The sequence below is a fragment of the Anser brachyrhynchus genome (genome assembly GCF_964034855.1).
Source record: "Anser brachyrhynchus genome assembly, chromosome: 7".
In the NCBI taxonomy this organism is placed as follows: Eukaryota; Metazoa; Chordata; class Aves; order Anseriformes; family Anatidae; genus Anser; species Anser brachyrhynchus.
The window spans coordinates 39,713,661-39,733,503 of NC_137701.1; the positions used below are offsets into that span (position 1 = coordinate 39,713,661).

At 39.4% G+C, this 19,843-nt stretch overlaps 1 protein-coding gene across 1 annotated transcript in view; it reads left to right on the top strand.

The window, feature by feature from the left end:
- LYPD6B (LY6/PLAUR domain containing 6B) overlaps positions 1-19,843 on the top strand; it is a gene marked incomplete at its 5' end in the record, with an annotated part of 50,401 nt that overhangs the window by 27,563 nt on the left and 2,995 nt on the right. Inside the window, 8 exons of the mRNA XM_080598738.1 lie at positions 2,229-2,293; positions 2,515-2,611; positions 2,717-2,890; positions 7,862-7,923; positions 9,312-9,368; positions 10,525-10,623; positions 11,444-11,574; positions 13,061-18,067. Of these exons, the coding sequence (XP_080454864.1) occupies positions 2,229-2,293; positions 2,515-2,611; positions 2,717-2,890; positions 7,862-7,923; positions 9,312-9,368; positions 10,525-10,623; positions 11,444-11,574; positions 13,061-13,225 (850 nt within the window). The 3' untranslated portion in view covers positions 13,226-18,067. The remainder of the gene's footprint in view (positions 1-2,228; positions 2,294-2,514; positions 2,612-2,716; positions 2,891-7,861; positions 7,924-9,311; positions 9,369-10,524; positions 10,624-11,443; positions 11,575-13,060; positions 18,068-19,843) is intronic.

Consider the following 19,843-nt stretch of genomic DNA (forward strand, 5'->3'; position numbering starts at 1 on the left):
TGTAGTGCTTTTCTGTTTAGCATTACTGTTGATTTGCGAGCAGGAAATGAAGGAAACAGAAAATTTGCCAACTTTAATTTGTCAAATTAAATCCTGCGCATTACAGGCAATACGGAAAGTAAATAAATCTCCCCACCCACAGGCGTTTGTATTGCTATTTGTTACTGCACTTTCAGTTTATTTAAGAGTGTGTCATCTTTGGGGCAGATAAATGCAGAGGCAGAGTGCACTTTGTCTCTATTGTTCTTCTAATTGGATGAAAACTCTCTGTTAGGTCCGGCTATAAATTGCTTCCCACGTCGTTTTATTATTGCATTTATTATCGCACTGACTTGACTGAAAGGAGTAAGCAGCGAGGCTTTGAAATGTACATTCCTGTCTCTGCTCTGCAGGAATACCCAGAAGCTAAAGATGATTTCTTCTCAGCGAGCAGGACTTCAGAGATGTGAAGGTGGGAAAGACGCATTTGATGGGAAATAACCTGACTGTGCTTGGAGAATATGCAGAAGAGCTATAGAATAGGGGCAGTTCGGTCACGTGAATTATAAAACTTAGGTATCTCTTCTAGCAAGTGAGACAATTTCACTGCCTTGCTAGGGAGTTAGGTGGGAGGTAAAGCAACAAGAAGTGCGGGCACTGGCTTGGTGCTGCCCTGACACAAATGACCAGAGCTGGAACTGGATGGCTCCGTCTTGCACGCTGTTCCAATTCAAAAATCTAGTGACTCTTTCGGGAAAAATACTATGAAAAAATGCTATGAAATGCTATGCGTCCATCCTTGAGAATGATGCAGAGCCCAGAACGGTGGGTGTTGGGTTCCTTCCCAACCCTGGGGATGGTTCCTAGCTAGGGTAGTACTCGGGGCTGAGCCCCCAGCACCTGGAGCAAATGTCTGCAGGATGGTGGAAGAGAGATTGCCCTTCGTGCAGCGATGTGGTTCCGCTTCTAGGGCATGGGTGTTTACAGGAAGGGAAATGTGAGGAACGCCACAAAATGAATTGTCTTCAATTAATTCTAATTAAATATTGCTTAGTACCAAGCTGCGTTGAGAGACATGGAAACTTGGTTCTCCTCCTCCAGAAATATGAGCCTTGGAGGAAGAGAAGAGTGCAGCACTTGGGTTTTGTAGCTGAAGATACGGCATGTATGTCAACACGGCTTTTGTGAACCCGTGAAAGGGAGCTTTTTGTGTTTGCATTGCCCCTCCCCTTGAAACGAGGGCACATCACTTTTCTCTCACGCGGCAGCAGAAAGCTGGCTGAGGCTGTTCACCTAACAAATTGTGCCAAGTGCTACCTGGGAGTAATCGCTCTCAGCTACCAGGAACCGGGATTTGCTTCTTGCTGTTTTCAGCTGCCTGGATTAGAGGTGCTGATGGGAAGCAAATGCCATCTTACGCTAGGTCAGATCGGATGGGTCAGCAATTTATTACGCCTTGTTCGTTTAAAGCATTTCAAAACAAACAAATGGCTCTTAAGCCTTTTATTGAATGAAGCTGTGTAAGGAATTAAAACATACCGTGTTAGTCCTCTGAGGAAAATAAAGCCTTTTTCTCTTGACCCCCTTTCATCTCTTGCTTTGCAGAGTTCACGTACCCTGGACGTATCTTCCAAGTTAATATTTAGGTAAGACAAAGCTGTAAAATGTGTGTAGATACGTTCTGTTGTATATGTTAATAGTTTTCTAAAAGGCATCACCAAAAGCACTCTCCTCAGTGCCAACCCGTCAGCTCACTCTTTGCTGGACACTAATAGGAGGGAAGAGTTCAGGTAGAAGGGGCTGCAGAAACCAGGGTACCCCCAACAGAAAACCTTGGCTTGGAAGTGGGGTTCTCATCATGTCTTCTCCATTAGCAGTTGTATCTCAAGTAGAAAATACTTATTTACCAAGAAAAAAAAATCCTCACCTTCCGTCAGGAAGTATTCAAGCCATATTTGAAGTATCCTTTCCTTCAGAGTCTTAACCTTCAAAGAGAAAACCGGGGGGAAATGCACAATTAGAGCTCACCTACTGAGAACCACATCTGCAAGATGAGATTGTTGTGTCAGCTGGTGTAGGGCAAGGCAGAGTAATGGGAATTGCTCAAATACTTGATGGGTTTTCAGCAACTGCAAGTGTCTGCCTTAGTAATGTGGAAGAGTAATGCGCAGGAGAGAGGATTTTGTGCCCAAAACATTTTTCAGAAGCGTTATCAGTGACACTATGATTAATTTTCTGCTCAAAACTAGTTATGTTGCAATGCTGCTCATGTTAGATGTGATGTATGACGCTGAGCTGCAGTGCAGCTTTGTAGGTAATGCAATTTCAAGCGCGGCATTTCGTACGTTAACCGGATAGCTACTCCATAGTAGATACTGTATTGACTTGACAGTAATCAGAGTTTCACTCTTTCCCTAACTCCAGCATGCCTGCAATGAAAATCAACCCTTTTTGTAGACATAAGCACCATATAGGCCATGGAAATAAAACTTGGAAAAGATTTCTGGTTTAAAAGGTGTATTTTTTTTCAGTAAGGAGTTGAACGGGCTGTGTGCTGCAAGAGGAGAGGTCCAAGGAGATCAGAAAGTTTACAGTCTCAGGGATCGCATACCACCAGGAAGCTGATATCAACGTGAGACAAAGATAGTATCAGACAAGTACCAGCGCTATAAATTTCACACATTAAGCCTGCCAGTATAAACCTGTGGTTGACTCTGCGGCTGTGTGGTTTCTCCAGCTGCAGCGCAGAGCAGTTGGTGCTGCTGTTTTACACAGGCACAAACCGGTGGTGGAAGGGCACTGCTCACCGTACCCCCACTGCTGAGAAGTGGAGGCAAAATAGTCCCTCTGGCGTTGGGTTGTTGCGGAGAAGAGCACCTGAGGTTTTCGTGAGGTGTCCTGCCCTGGGAAGGTAAGGAACGCTGTGCCCTGAGCACGGACCCTGACGATCGGTGCGATAAAACTACACAGAGTTACTGCACCTTTTCTGCATCTCCTTCAGCTCAGAATTTGTGTTAGTATATATGCGATACCAAACCCTTTGTAACCTGGGAAAATGGTGCAACTGAGGCTGGAGGAGAGGGCAGGGGACTGACCTTTTTGTCCTCGTTACTCTTCCCAAACAGCTGAAGACCAACAGCAGTGAGGTAATGACCAGGAGTAAAGAAGGGAAGGCTGATGTCAATGAATCTACCCCGTACATCAGTGCTGGGTTAAAGAAAGCTTTAGGCATTCTTCCCAGGTTTATGAACTCAGCTGGTGCGTAGCTTAAATCTTAGCTTTAAAATACAGCTGAGTGTGAAGCTCGTGAAAAATGGCCTTTGTGATGCCGAAAGTGTCGTACCTTCTTATTTGTCTGCTCCCCCAGTGCCTTCTTAGGTTCAAACAGATTATGCTGAATTTAAGATCTGAAATAGGGCTGCATGTAAACTCTCTTTTCTCCTAGCTAAATATTTTCTGTGCAAATTTTGATTTGAAATTTTAATTTGAAAGGGTGAATAGCGTTTGTTTCCCATGTGGAAATCAAGTAGGTTCTCGTTTTTACTGCCTAGAATGTTTTATGTCGTACTGTCTAGAAGGGCATCTGTAACTTTTTGACATATGTAATTGTGAATATTGGGCATAGTTTGTGTTAGAAATAGGATTTCACCTGGAAAAGTGAAAAAGCATACCTCTGAGGTTGAATATAACTCGGTGAAGACCTCCATTTTCCATTTAATACACTAAGGTGCTGTACCAAATATTCTGCAAAATTAATATTGTTAAACCGATATTTGCAGAAGTGCTCTGAGGAGCTCAGCAAAAGGCCTAAAATGTTAGGTCAGCTTTAGTATCTACTGGTACTTGGGATTCCTGCGGTGCTGTTTATAATAAAATGCTGGTTTTAACAAAACCGTGAGAAAAGCATAATTCTGTTAGTATTTTGAGCTTTGTTAAGGAGAAGGAAGGGGAAGGAGAAATGCAAAAGTGTGTTGTCGTAGGTAGGCAAATTGTATGTATACAAGATGGCAGCAGTTTTAAAACAAGTGTAGATCAGTCCTTTCATCTGGTTTTACTGCAAGGAAAGTAAAAGCACACTTATTCCTGTAATCTCTTTTCTCTAGAGTAGTATTAAGTTCCCATTTCCAGTCTCGCACAGGTGGGAGAGAGAGATTTAAAACCATTTCAGATGTGAGACATAGAAGTTGTCACAAGCTCGAGTGTAAAATGCATAGCTTAACAAAGTGCAGTTGTTAGAGGAAATTCTATATTTGCAGAAGGGAATAGGAAATTTATGTCTCATTAGTGGATTTTTAGATAGCATAAATTGCTTTTCAAGGATGATTGAGGATTCTGAATTTTAAAATAAATGTCAGAGCTCAGAACTTGTCTTTGCTGAGCAGTTTTGTCTATAAAAGCAACGATATGTAACATGAATTGTAATGCAGTGTTCATTCCGTGGATCTCCTTTGTATGAGCCTAAAAACAAACACGTGCTTTATCCTTGCAAATACTTCACTTCAGTGGTATTGCTGAGATTTATCACATTAATTAGACATCAGTTTTTCAAAACCGTTGCTGTTGCCCACATTGTGTCAGTACTCAGACACCTACCTACGTGTCTCAGAATGTGTTTGCATCACAACTTCCCGTGCCAGCATTATACCCCAAGCTAAATGGTGTTGACATTACCAGACCCGTATGTCTTTTATTTATATAAGACCTTAGATAAAGAGCTCTATAATTTTTTGTAATTAACACCAAATTTAATGCCAGGCATGGTGAAGTGTACTGTCGGTGAAGGTAAAGAAGTGGGTTTAAAAATGATCTTGATGGCACAAATTCTATTCTGTCAGTGTTACTAGTTGCAGATACGTGTCAGGGTAACACAAAAACTGTTTTCCTGTGTTATTTTGTTCTAATGGTAACGTGCTACAAGGAAAATGGAAACTTCAGCTCCTTGGGTAAGGAAAGGTAGAACTTGCATACCAAACAGTTTTATTTTGCAGATCTGTAATAGTATTTTGGGGCTTTTTAATCTTTTCATTTCATTTTTTTGCCCTTTAAAGAAATTTAAGTGTGCTCTGCCTATTTCCCACAGAAAATTAAGGTTTTTCTCTTAGTCTTTCCACCTATTTATTCACTCCCTGAGTTTTGAAATGTAGTAAATGCTAGCTTACAGATCAATTAAGTGGTCTCTAGAGGAAAACATGAGAGTGGCAGTGTTCGTCTAGGACATGAGGAAGCCAAGGAGTTATTTTTCCCCTTTTAGATAAGTCAGAATGTCAGTTTTACCCTTTCTGACTTGAGGTAGGGAGCACCTGATGATGTCAGGTGTTGGTTATAACTTTTGCAGCCCTTACCATGCATACCTTTATGCCTATGTATGTCTAACTCCTATGTCCTGAAGTGGTATTTAATAAGCTTTATGTAAGCATTCACAATTATCTAATAGCACCTGAAGATTGCTTACAAAATGACAGGAGGAAGTTTCATTTACATTGCATATCTGATGTTAAATCTGCTAATCCTCCATCGAGTCTGCCAGGAAAAACAATGTAGACAGACCTGAATTTTATTAAAATCAGAAATCAAGCATACTGCTTCCTACTCTTCCTTTACACACTGCAAAATAAAGTGTGAAACCTTACAGAACACGTTGGTCGATTCTGCCATTATCTTCATGGTTTTCTTGAAATGTGCCTCGGTTGCAGGTTATTTACAGAGCCTATGTTAACAGCCCGTCCCTCTCAGGTCTTCTTCCCTCACCCCGTGAATGCTGTCTCCACGTTTTGTCTTGTTTACGTAAGTTAATCTTCCATATAGTGACAGTTTTTTCCTTCATTAACCAGAGTTCCTAATTGTGCCTAATGAACTGTTTGCTCATACTCCGAGATAATGTTATGTGAAAGCAGAGCAGAGATAAGAGGCTGTGAAAAAAAATAAGCATTTAAAAGATTTTGGATGAGATATGAAAGCTATTATTTTTTTGCCAATATTTTCCCATTTTATTTGAAAATGGCTTCTGGTGCAGCTGTGTAACTAAGGCTACTTCAAAGGACATCCATTATTTATTGGCCTGGTTAGCAAACAAGGACACCTTTGACTACAGCAAATTGTGAGGTCAATTTACTGTGCCTTCCACCACCTGAAGACTAGCTTTTCTGTATTTATATTCTCTGAAATTTTCCGTTTGGCATGAGCGTCCCTAGGGAAAGCAATAGGAACTCGGGGGAGAGGGCAGGAGGGAGCCCGAGTTTGCAGAAAGCTGGCACAAGCGTGCTTGTGCCTTTTATTTGCTACCCAGGTGCATCAGGTAGGGTTACAGACCAGTCTCCCATAAAGGCCATTTTTTCCTCAATCAAGTAGAAACTGCAGAAAACGTAGTGTAGGGGATAAACTTTGCAACTACTGTGCATTGAAATGATTCAACGCCCTATCTTCCTACAGAGTAAATCTGAAAGAATTAAGCAATAAATGGGATGAATGTAAGAGTGAATGGCTGTACGGGGTCAGACCAAGCCTCTTGCTGTCCCATTTGGGTGCCAGTCATGAGATAGCTATAGGAAGGAATAGAAAAACCTCTATGTAGGGTTTGGCTGCAAGGGTGTCTTCCACCTCTGCGGAAAAGAAAGCACTGCAAGAGCTGGCTACTTCAGTTGTGCATAACTATGTTTCGTATTCTGTGTGTTTGAGGCATTTTTGGTTTTGGTTCACCACGCGAGGGGTCTCCTCCGTGTGGGAAATGAAATCCCTTGAGCTAGCATTTGTGCATCTTTAGATGGTATTTTTTTTCTAAGGCTGGCTGTTTTCATGGCAGGGTTAATTCTATAGAAAATATGCTAATGGTGTAGTTTGCTTCTGGTACCTATTGCATTTTGTGATTACATCAACTTTAACACCTCAACTCATCCAGAATGATGGTTGCAGTATTAAAGGGGTTTGGTGCACCACAGTGATTCATTCTCTTGGTTAGAGCATTGAATCCTGATTAAAAAATAGGTTAAAGTGGAAGTGTGGGATTGGATAATATGGGGAATTATTGTCTAAAAAGATGTTGTCTGTGGAACTTGGAATAGGAATTCCCTGGGACAGCGGAAAAACGTCAAGTCATGATGTATGGGTTTGGGTCTCAACAAATGCAAAGCAGCACTAAGAGTAAGCGTACACTTGTAACGTTGGTGAGACAAGTCAAGGGGGTTATAAACCGTCTTCAGTCCTGCAGAATATCACTGTGCAAACGCCCATGCTTAACTGGAGAGAGCTGTACCTATGTTTTACATGTATTTTTTTGATTTTGCAGTGTTGTTAGGGTTTGGGCTGACGTTTTTGTGTTCCTGTTTCAGTAAAGAGTGAACTGTGGGGGACCTGTTTACTACATAGCTTGCTAATAACCTCAGTCTGGAGTCTGACGATCGTCTTTCCTCTTTTACATTACTTTGCTGCTGCTTAGTGCTTCTATTTTGGTCATAGCATGTGTTGAAAGATTTGATAGATATCTCTAGATTATGAAATATATGTTCGTCTGGTCCCACCCAGCTAATTGCCTGAAAAATGTTTTTCCCTTGCAAAAAAAAAAAAAAAGTAAATGAAAAGTAAACTTCCTCGTGGAAGGGCTCAGTAGTCTCATTGTTTCTCGTTGTCTTTTGTAAGACCGGGGTGTCACAGGAAGGAGGCAATCTGTACGTCTGTACTACGATAGTGCTCAATGAGCCACAGTGTGTAATTCAGGTACTTCTTTGGGTCTTTTGTTAGAAACCTGGAAATATGGTAGTTTTTGTATCCTTATTTTTAATAAGAATAGGGCAAACAGTAATTAAGCTAATTATTTCCTTCAGGACAGAATTCTGATGATCAGTTGCTGTTTGTTTTCCACAGGTTCTTTCTCTTAATTCTGCTCTAGATCCTGGGCTGTAGTCAGAAGAAATCTGGAGCATCCCCATAAAATAGTCCTGGAGGTGCACTGTAAGTAGAGGTATGCTGTGACGTTCTTAGTATCTACTGAAATCTATCCATAAAGCCATGATTTGAAAACCAGATCCTAAGCAGGACAGATGAGCTCCCAATGCAAAAAGCTGAACTTTCTGTTGATTGCTTCATAGGCAAAAATCTTTCAAATGATTCCTGTGTGCATCAATTGAAAAACAGGAAAAAGAAGGAAGTCCTTTGATTTCTCTGCCATGTCTTGTCGGTAACATTTTCATTTCAGTGTTGGGAACCATTCAGAGCTTCCTGCATGGCCTAGCGTACTTCGAAATAGGCCTGTGCAGGGGGATGCAGAGAGATTTCTGAATGAATTCACCTGGCACCACAAAGCAACGTCTCAGGTTTAGCGGGAGCCTCCTCTCAAGCTTGTTTATCCTGCTAGGAATTTGCATGGGCTGAGTGCCATTTAATAAGATTCTACTTTCTAATATCTGAACTAGGTCCAGTATCACCACATTTCGCCATACAAACATGTCTGTCTGTATGTGTGTGTATACATCTAAATATAAAACTGACCAAAAACGTAATGGGATAGTTCTTCTTCCCTGTAAAACCTTGCCAAAGAACAAAGAGGGCCCAAAGAAATGCACAAAGCACACCCAAAATGTTTGTCTCATCTCCTTGGATGTTCTATTTGCAGTTCTCCAAAATGCCTGTATCATCACCAAGCATCTTGCTTGACATTTCCTTGGTGTGCAAAAGGAATAAATCTAATTTACACTTGTGATCTTTAATGCCATGCCACTGATAAATGCACTTAGAATTAATTCAGTTGGTGTCACTTAACTGAAGTCAACAGACATACACCGGTCTATTTCACTTAAGGAATTGGATCAGTTAAATCTTGGGTTCTAGGCTGTTTGTATTCAATATATATATATATATATATATATTCCTGGTGTTTAATTCTGTCTGATTCAAGTAGGATATAAAGGATCTCTGTCTTGATGTTGATTTTTAGGAATGCTTACAAGGCATCTGTTTATGAGACTGACATTGCTTAGAAGGAAACATGGATTAAAGAAATAACGTTCTTAAATTTGTGGAAACTTAACTACTTTGTACAGGATCTTGGCCAGCAGAAGGCAGTAACTGCTCAGCTTTGAATTGTTCATCACTGTTAATGAGGTAGCTTGCATTAGCCATCTTCCCAGTAATGATTTGTGGACTGATTTCTCAAGGTTTCAGACTTGGTTTGTAGGAAGTTTGTTGTTAATGTGCTCAGTTGTTTATGATTCCCCCTAAACAATGTGTTTCCTTTCTTTCCTAGGCCTACGAGTTTTACTTCTCATGTACAACAGTATTCAGCATGTTGTTATTCTGTCACATGCTGGTTGGAGCTTTTCTTCCATTCTTCGTCCTTTCAGGGAACTGGGTTTCAGCAAAGAACATCAACTTCTACAATGTGAGGCCTCCACTAGACCGTAAGTAGACAGTTATGCTTTTCTTCTGTGTGCAATTGTAGCTTAACGTTTTAGTTGCCATATTCTTTCAGTCCTTTGTTTCTTACGGGTTTTTCTTCTTCAGACACGAAACACTAGACATTTAAAATAAAACTATAGCTTTTTAATCCGTAGCAGTTTATTTTATTCCCAAGATTTTATGTTGACTGAATGAAAACAAACTGTTGCATGCGTTGCTAAACTAAAGAATGCACCAGAGCAATAGTTTTCACATTTTAAATGCTTTTGTTGTACTTTCCTATCTCTGAAATGACTTCCTACAGAAAACATTATGCAGTGGATTTCTTCTAAATAATACAGAACAGGTGTCTTTGTCCTTTATCTTGTTGGGGTTTTTGTAAGGGAAAGAATAGGTACGCAGTCTGCAATTAATTCAAGCTGAAGGTAATTAAAAACCTTGTGAGACCTGTGAAGCCAGTTGTCACTATAAGCATCATATTTTTGCCTCTTATCTAACATCAGAAGTATTCCCTATGCCTTCACTTAAGGGAGAAAATTTTCTTGATACAGATCTAAAACACTCTGGACAGCTAGATACATTAGGTACATATGTGCATCTGGAAACTGTGCGTCTCAAGTTCATTTGTATATGTATGTCATGTAAATAAGCTTTTAAAGTAGTCTTCTTGATCCCTTTGTCAAAGGGAATGAAATTTCCAAAGCTGGAGATCAAAATCTGAAGCTGTTTTTGAAGATGTAGTTTTTTCATCAAAAGAATTTAAAGCCATTTCAATGTAGATCGAGTCTGTGTGTCTGTACAAACATACATGCAGATGTGTTATCGCGTACATACATATAAGATGCTCCCTCTTTCCTGCTTTTCCCACCAATGTTTAAATGGTGTTCTTGACTGTGAGAGAATGAAAAGAGGAGGAGGCGTTTTAATGATCAGGCATAGCAAAAACAGTTAAAGATACGGAAGCTTTCAACAAAACTTGTTGCATAGGTTTTATTTATCTAGCAATGATGAATATGTAGGTGATTGTGACCGTTAAAAATATGTACATGCATGTAATATGTCTGTGTGTGTGTGCAAGCACTTACAATACTATTTTAAATATTTGTTTTGTTTTTGTTTTTTAATTTGCAAACTTACTGTATTTTAATACTTTCAAAGCCACTCCATTTCCAAACAGTTTTAAGTGCTTTACCTGCGATAATGCGGTGGACAACTACAACTGTAACAGATGGGCTGAAGATAGATGGTGTCCTGAAAGTAAGTGTTTCTGCACGAAGGAGATTCTCCATGGTAGTTAAATCTGTTTCTCCCTGCCTCAGCCGTCTTGTAGAAGTCTAACTGAAAAGGATTAACATACCAACACAGTGATGCCCTCCCTTAGGTTATTAGTAATAATGAGTCATATGATTTTTGCTGAGGGGAATATTCTGACCGTTTCAGAGTGCAAAGCAACAGTGCAAATATTATTTTATATATATATATATGTATATGTATATAGATATATATTACCATATGCTTTCTAGGAATTAATTTTAAGGACGTTATTAAAAAACTTAAGAATTGCCTTCCTGGTCTTATCTCCTTCCTTTTGGATTCCATCCCAAGACATGATTGTCACTGTAGGCTTGCTTGAGATAAGCAAGACCTGAATTTCTAGGGACCATACCGGCATGAGGGAATGATGGATACTTAGAAAAGAATGGAAATATGTTTCCTCATTTTTCTTCGCAGTGCTATTCATAGTAACAGTGGGAAAGGGGAAGAAATGAACTATTGGAATGAGGAAGCATGTCTGAAACAAAGAAAAAAAAGTAGAGAAAGGAAGATAAATGTGTAGATTACAGTGCTAATTAAGCGATAGCAGCCTTTCCAGAGATTTGAAGGATCAGTTAAGCTTAAGATTTCATCAGTAATTAATTTCTTGCAAAATGGTGTTTTGATCAAGTTGAAAAATGGCTTTAGACAACCCAAATACATCATTTTTTTGGGAACATTTTGCTAAACCATGTGAAGATTTTTAACCCTGTAAAGGAATGCAGACTGTATGAAAATAAACATTTTAAAATTTATTTTGTAGGTACTCAGTACTGTCTGACAGTTCATCTCTTCACAGACCATGGGAAGAGTACATCAGTCACCAAAAAATGCGCTACTGGAGAGGAGTGCCATTTTGTAGGCTGCCATCATCACAGAGAAAGCGGTCACACAGTAAGCACTACTCTTTCTGTGGCAGCAGCACGTTGGTTTTGAGGTTTCCATTTCACTTCTTGTTTTTTCCACTGAGCTGAAGATGATGTGCCAAGATGTATTCTCCAGTACTTAACAACAGAAATTAAATTTGACTACCTGAAGCATAACTACCCCCTCCTCCTCTTCGTGAGTGACAGCATGTAATAATCACTTCTAAAAAAAGCACCTGAGCTTTCTGGTGCATTGCTAGTGTGCATCCAATGTGTGCACCTTGGTTTCTGAGTTCTGAGTAAGGCACCCAACGAGGCTATGCAGCCTGCATTGATGTACCTGTGACGCTGCCGGTGTTCAGAATTTTTAGAAGTAAATCTGCCCCCCTATCTGATGGTCTTCCTGCTAAAATACTGGGATTCACATTCCATATTGGTTGTCTCCACAAGCCTGCTTGTAGGAACAGTGGAGTTTCCTTTTGTGCAGTGGCTCTGAAAAGACTTTGGTGGCTCTGGACAGCCATGCTTGGCTATCTTTAATCAGAGAATTAATTTCCACATTGGTAAGTCATCAAAAATAGAGTAAGACTAGCAAGAGGCTTGGAACATACTCTGTTTTGTTCTGCAGCCATGCCAAAAAAGAACTCCCGTGCTAAAGGAAAATACAAGATACAAAGAGCTATGCCAAATAAACTGTGAAAGACAGAAGCCAAATGCTTTGTGAGATTTATCAGAAGAATAATTTCCAAATGGGAGCCCATAAAGTACTATAAAGAAAACTAATTTGTTACGTAAGATTGATGGCAGAAATCTAAAAGAGGTAAAAAGTGATTTTCTGTAGCATAAAACCTGCTGAAATTATAAAAGAAAAAATTCCTATTTACAGACCTATTAAACCAACATCATTGGAAAACTTTGATGAAAAACAAGGCACTATCACTAGGCTGACACCATCCTGGTTCCTTCACTATGATTAAGGATTGTAACATGGGTGCCTTATTTTTTATAAGGGAGGCTGCAGTCTTGAGTCTTTCTGCTACTACTGTATTCCTTATCTCACTTCATAAAACTCTTGGTTTGTCCAGTTTTCTTCTTGCCTTGAGAGACTTTCAATGGCGCTGGCATGATCTGAAAAAAAAAAACCAAACATATTTTGATAAGTGTATATATTTTGATAATCTTTCACTTAGAATTTCTCACAACTGTGGAAATCTGTGCAAGCTCCTTTTTCTTCAGTCATTTTAGATTTTTTTTATCATTTTTAATTTTAATATGTACTGCTAAAATATTTTGGTGATAGTCTAACCTTTTGTATGTTTTTGCAAAGGAACTATATATCATAAAGTAGTTACTGAATTTTATGCAGTTTTGAGATAGTTTTTAAATATCAGTGTTATTCTAAAATCTTTGGATAGGAGTTATTTTTAACGTGAAAGATTTCAGACACCAAAGACGAAGCAGACAGCATCCATGCCTAATTGCCCCATGTCCAGTGATCTCCTTTTTCTCAACAGGAATGTGTTTCTTGCTGTGAAGGCATGATTTGCAACGTAGAAATACCAACCAATCACACAAATGCAGTATTTGCTGTCTTGCATGCGCGGAGAACGTCGGATGGCAGCAGGTGGACAGTCAACATCGCAGTGCTTGTGTCAGTCGTGATGATTGCCTTGTCATGATGCAGCATCCTCCTGCACGTGTGCTCGAGAGGGTTTGCCTTTTCGTGGGCTGGCAGAAATGGTAAGAAGATCCAGTATGTGCAAGGAGAAACCACTGACACTTCTCAGCTACATAAAATGTAAGAGGACAGTGGGAAGACACATGTACATCGTGAAGTCCTGGGATATTTTAATGAAGATACTTCAAATGGTCTGCAGTATTTAAAAAAACAAACACAAATGAAAAAACAAACAAACAAAAAAGCAAACCCACTGGTGGCTAGGCAGTGGGGTGAAATCAAGTTATTATAATTCACTATTTTATGATGAAAATGCACGTGTGGTTGGTGTGTTTCTTGAACAGAGAGAAGTGTCTGTGACAATCCCTTTCCTTGGTGAGATAAAAGAGAACTCTCAATGGACTGTGTGCCAATCTGTATCTTAATGGGAACTGGTTTTAAACTTTTCACTGTGCATAAATAACGTGGACTGTCTTGTCTTGATCCACAGGTGTGTGTAAGCTTATTTTTAGTTACAGTTTTCAGAGAAAACATACACATGAGAATTTTTTCTATTTTGACCAGAGCTATAATTTCTATGGGAAGAAATGCAAAATAATACTTTATATCTCTTTTCTATACAATGGCTCACACTTGAATTATAAAACAATGTGAAATTGTGTAGAGTTTCTGTCCCCAAATTGTGAGGTCGTTGAGCACCTAAAACGTAATTTTCATCGTCCTTCAATGGGATTATTTTCTTGCAGTAGAGTCCCACCCACCTCAACTGCTCACCTCAGCTTTTGAATCATTGTCTTTTTTCTATTAATGCAGCAATAATATCATGAATTTCAAATTGCAGCTATGGTCAAGCAACAACTTCATCGTAAAAATTGTAAGTGGGCACTTGGTATAAGTAAGGAGAGGACTCTGCTATGTTTGGTCTCCGTTTGCCGAAGATCCTCCCAGAAATGCTGTTTTCCTTGCTGGATCAACTGGTAAGAAGTCAGCACTGGATACCCCAGGCCTCTGGACATCCCTTTTATCTAGCTTTGCCATCCAAATTTGAAAAGTTTGGGCCAAGATTCTGTTTTTCATTATGATATTGCAGTGTTTAATGTGGCTTATTTGCGTAGCTTGGCTATTTGAATCCTAATCATTTAGATGACTGTTCATGGGTTGGATAAATGGCTGCAAAGATGACAAAGAACAGAGTTTAGGTTACAGTTGGATGTACTAAACCCTTAATGCTCTACCTTATGTTCTTTGCACTGCAAACTTGCTATCGTACAGACCAGCACGTACAGATTTTAGGTGATTTCTCTCAGCGTGGTTTTATACGATCCTAAATCCTAACACATTTTGGCTGCTCCTGATGGCCTAATTGTGTTTCTTCCAACTCCCCACCATTTTCACAACCTTTTTCTGACAACCCTAATGTACTGCAGCACAATTAAGGTTTGACCTAACAAGGTTGAAAAATTGCATTTCAGTTTTTTTTCTTTTTGTAAATAAAATTGTTATTCATTTACGACTATACCAGTATGATTATTCTGATCTTTTCTAATGGTTTTTTTCTCATCTTAAATGAGATGGTTAAAATTACAATAAACCGTTGAAGCATTTTTTAAAGAGGAGGGATCATAAAAACTTAGTTTTACAAAGAGATGCAAAATTGATCTCCAAAAAATTCAAGTAAATTCAAGTAACCCTAGAAACTGGGATTTTTAAACATTAATATTGGCTTACCTATTAGCTCTTCTAAGTCACAAAATGTGTCTAAGCTAGCAATTGAAAAAACAGTTTTTGTAATGTTTTCTGTTTTCTATATGTTGTAAAATGGCAACACTTTTTAGACTATAAATATGTTTAAAAATCAGTCTGTGATTGTTGACAGGCAGTTGCAGAGTTACAGAGGTTGGATGGAAACACTTTCCTTGCTAATGCAAAATACTTCCTGCTGTCTAAGTCAAGTTTTTTTAGGCCGTGGGTTCTGATGATCATTGTTGAGCCATCCGACATGCCAAGCTGCCAAGGATGTTCTGTGGAAATGTTTCTTTTGTTCAAAGATCATCCCTAGGTAACATATCTATGGCATTAATCTTGGTGTCAGACATAGCTACAAACATAATTAAGATTGTTCCTTACTTTTCATCATTAAATGCCATCTTTTTGCTACAGGTTTCTGGAGCTTTTCTCTTAGGGAAAAATCATTCCAGGTTTGCTCTATGCTCAACAGGGAGTTCCTGAGTTGAACAGGATGTTTTGGGCCATGCTATTTTTCCCTTTTTTGCCTCTAAGCACTAGGTGCTTCCATAATTCCGTTTCTGGGAATAATTACGGCGATCTTAACAAGGCCTTAAAGTGCCCTAGAGTCTTATCTGAGTTTTCTGTAAATAATTTACAATAATCTAAGCACTGACACTTGTTTACACTGCAAATGCCGTTTCAGAGCATTTGGGAGTGCCAGGAAGACCCTGGCATAATTCCAAATATTTGGAAGGCAGCCCAAAGGGTGGGCTCAGGCGCAAAGGAAATGGGTTTCGGGTTCTCTGCGACAGCTGGAAGACCTTTGGGGGCTGTGTGCACCAGTGTATTTGTCTTGGTTGAGCTGATTTTTTTTCTGTTTGCCAAACTGAAAAGTTAAGAAACCTGCATATAATTTAAATACTTTTACTTATTTGCTGAAGAATTGCCTAGAATAAAAATGAAATTAAGAATTCCATTGAGGTGCCAAAATAGAATGCTTGATTTTGTCTTTTTTTTTTTTTTTAATAACAATAAAGGCAGCAACTTGGGTTTATGAGAGGATGTGGTGTTGCCAAAGGTTTATTTTTTAATGTAACAGAATTCCAGTAGTGCAGGATATTAAAGATCAATTCTAGTCATCTTGATACATCGCTACCTTGGTTATTGCAAAGTTCAGGACTATTGTTTCTAGAAAACCAAATATGCAAACACTGTTAATGCACTGTTAGCGCTGCACTTGGCTGAAGGAATATGGAATTTGACACTGATTATTACATTTAACCTTTGCTGCTTTTTATCTATGTAAAAATTTTTATGTTTCTGATCACATTTTATTTTAGGCCAATGTTAAATGCTGACTTTGTAGGATAAGTAATATGCATTAATTATTAGAGAAAATAGTGCTAAAATTCATTACAGTGCATATTTTTGACATTACTAATGATCAGCTATGTAGGCAATCTTAATTTATGGTAGAATTTGTATATTTTATTTGTATATTTTATTAAATAGATTGAAGTATCAGTCATATTTTCTCTTCAGATGTCTGTCTGAAGCAATCATTTAGGAACTTTCACGAATATTAATTGAGAAAAATAATCTCTAGGGGCTCCATAATGTATGTATATCATGCATCTCAGTTTTGATTAATGTGTATTACTTGTTAATGCCTAAATTCACCATGCATCTTTCGAAGTGATGTTTGTGTAAATGCATGTCCATAACTACACGCAGAGCAGAAAAGTTTGCTAGCGCTTCTGCGTACACCCAGCCTCCAGCAATAAGATGCAAATACTGCATTCTCACTCAGGGCAGGTGTTTGTCTCTAAAGACAGCAGGCACTGGGTAAAAACCGTGGGTGCCAAACTCATGGCATTCATGGGCAAAATGATCCCTTTATAGTGCCCTTAGAACCTGATAAGAATCTTATTTTTGTTCATGAATAATGGTATGTAAATCAGTTTATGCAGTTGAGGAAAGATAAATGTTGTTTTGTGATGTATATGTATAATGGTTAATTTCTTATTTTTTTTTTAACATTGCACTGGACAGTCTATGGAAGACTTATTTTTAAAAGTTTAAATACAGAAAATCTTCTCTATTCAATGTTGGTTTGTACAGTACTTTCTTACCCCATGCTGCTGTTTTAAATCTTCTCCAGAAATGGCACCTTAATTAAAAGTATTGAAATGTTTGCTGGTGGAAAAACTTTGTGGCAGAAGACAAAAAATCCATTTGCTGCTTAAGACAAACAAGACCAGGTATGAGGAAGGTTCTTTGATCCTTTACTGTTTCCAGATAAGAAGAATCCACCTGTGTAATTTGTGCTGGTACCAGGGCACCCGCTGAGCTGAAACTGCACCGAGGGCAGGTTCTGCTGCACCTTCTCCTGGTGGATGTAGTTGTTTGTAGGGACCTAACATTTTTCATGGGTTGGAGATTCCCTTTTCCCCAGGCAGCCCAAGTCGAAACCATTGACATGATATGAAAGAACTCTGGCTCTCAGAAACCTCAAATAGTGAGGAACTGTTCATGTTACCAAGTACAGTGTTTTAGCATTTAAATGAAATTTTTTTTTTTTACTATTTAGTTAGAAGAGCGTCAAAGAATGAAATGTGCTTTTACACTAGCCTCTTATCAGAAAAACCAAGGTCTAGTTCCAGGTTAAAATTCCAAATTAAGGCAATGAACAGCACAGAGCCAGCTCTTTAAACAGGATAAAATGCTGATTTCAATTTTATAGCAAATAACTTAAAAGAAGTTTAAGACTTCAAAGAAAAGAACAACAAAACCCTGTTCTAGCTGTCTCCACAGAACCTCTTTGTTTGCCTTGATGCTGGAAGAAGCCCCGCTGCAAGCACCTGGTGTTGCAGCACATGCTGTTTGCAGGTGTTTTAGATTGAGGAACAAGACCAGCAGCTAAAGGAGCAGGAGGAGCACATTTCCTGCCCCTCTTCACCTGGGCATGCTGTTCCTGTGTTCACTCTTGGACTGGGCAAGATAACCTGGAGCAGAAGCAGTTTGTAGCGCGCCTGAGGATCCTCCTGGTCCACACATCTCCTCCACTTTCAGCAAAGCAAGAGATGTTAGGCTTCTGGGAGGCACAGAGCAGAAGGTAGGGGTGCTGTTATTGCTCACTGTAGATTTAGGGTTCACAGATGCCTGTTGGATGAAGGGAAGATGTAAGCCACTATTTTCTTGAGGGGTAGATATTTAAATAAATATATTTAGAAAGGTAGATAGATATTTCTGAATGTATAGTGACACTTTTGATTTTTCTTTCTTTTTCCCCTTGCTGAATGCAGGCAGTGTGCAGATCGCTAGGAAATCAGTCATCAAACACATTTCTTTGGGTTCATGTTTTTCTGTGGTGGACTAGTATTTCCAGTCTGATAGCAGTTTGTTCCTTTCTGTTTAATGATAGGGGGGAAAAAAAGAAAATGCTGCCAAAGAACCCTATAGATACATAAATGGCTTTGTAAGGTGTGCTTGGTAAAGCATCATTTTTCATGACGTGGAAGGAATTTAAATAGAGTGGAGTGCTGGTCCATTGAAGCTGGTAGGAATTTTACCACGGTATCCAGTAGCGCTGGGAGCTGAAACAGTGTATTTATGGTCATTGCTTACGTGGGGGTGTTGCTGTGCAATTAGGCATATTTATATTCTTTCAGAAAAATTTGTCTGTGATTCTGTGAAATAACAGAAATATATAGATTAGCCTGCAGTAAGCTTTATGCTGGAGATTATTCACGGTGATGCAGTCATTAGGAAGGACTTTTTAAAAGACCCAAATAAGTTGGAGCACGTACCTCGTGTACAGGCATTTCATCGTTCCTCGCAGCTGGGCAGATTTGTGTGAAAGAAAGTTGGCGTGTGAGCTGGTAGCCAAAACCAAAGGCGTGGTGGTGGGCTGTCTGCTTGCTCTAAATGAAAGCCTAAATGTCATTGCTGATGAAACACTGCAGCCTTTTGCATGGATCTGACATGGTTTTAAGAAATAACGAGAGTTAGCCGTAAGGATTACTTTAACATTGATGAGATTAATGCTGCAGGAAACACTTAGGAGTTCAAAAGCTGGCTGGATTTCAGGAAAGAAAATGGAGTAACCTGAAAGCAGAAAACTCTAGAAAATGTGACAGAAACAATGCTGTTCTTGGAGGTTAATTTGAAGCCTTTCCTTGGCATTTCTAGCTTGTAGCTGTCACCTTGCAGACCGTGATTCCTGCTGGAAGAAAGGCCAGCTCTCTTCTTGCCACATCCTACTTGTCTCTTCAAGCTCTCCGAAACTTGGGCTCTGGCATCCTTGTGGCTCTGCAGAAGCCCTTCTCCGAAGTGTGTTCTCTGGGTGTGCTCTATGATCCTTTTAGGAGGGAAACGTTCAGTTTAATGAGGATTTTAATTCCCGTGGAGCACGTGGGGATGTGTGCTTATCACCTCTCATCCTTCCCAAACTTGTCAGACATCTGCCCCTTTGCTGCTGTGGGGTCTTCATTTAGGTGCTGTGCCAAGCTGTCCCTCCTCTCCTTTGCCTTTCAGAGTGGTCGCCTTGGAGGAAAACAGAAAAAAGGCTTGGGTTTTTCATTTTTGGTTGTTTGTTGCTGTTTTTGGCTGATAGGTTTTGAACTCATTTTAGGGTGAAGACAGCTGTGAAAAGCAGTGGGTGCCTCAGCCTGTCGAAGCTGTTGTGGGGGGCTAGAATATCAAAATGTAAACAGCTTGGGCAGTCAAAAGACAAAATCTCTGTTGAAAGGAATGGAATATATGAGTTTTTTGGGTTTGCAAATGTTTTTTGTTAGAAGTCTGGTCTGCAGCTGGGGCTCATCAGAGAGATGAGGTAGGTAAGGTTACATCATGGAGTGGGTAAATTCACTGATTGGAAACTCATGAGTTC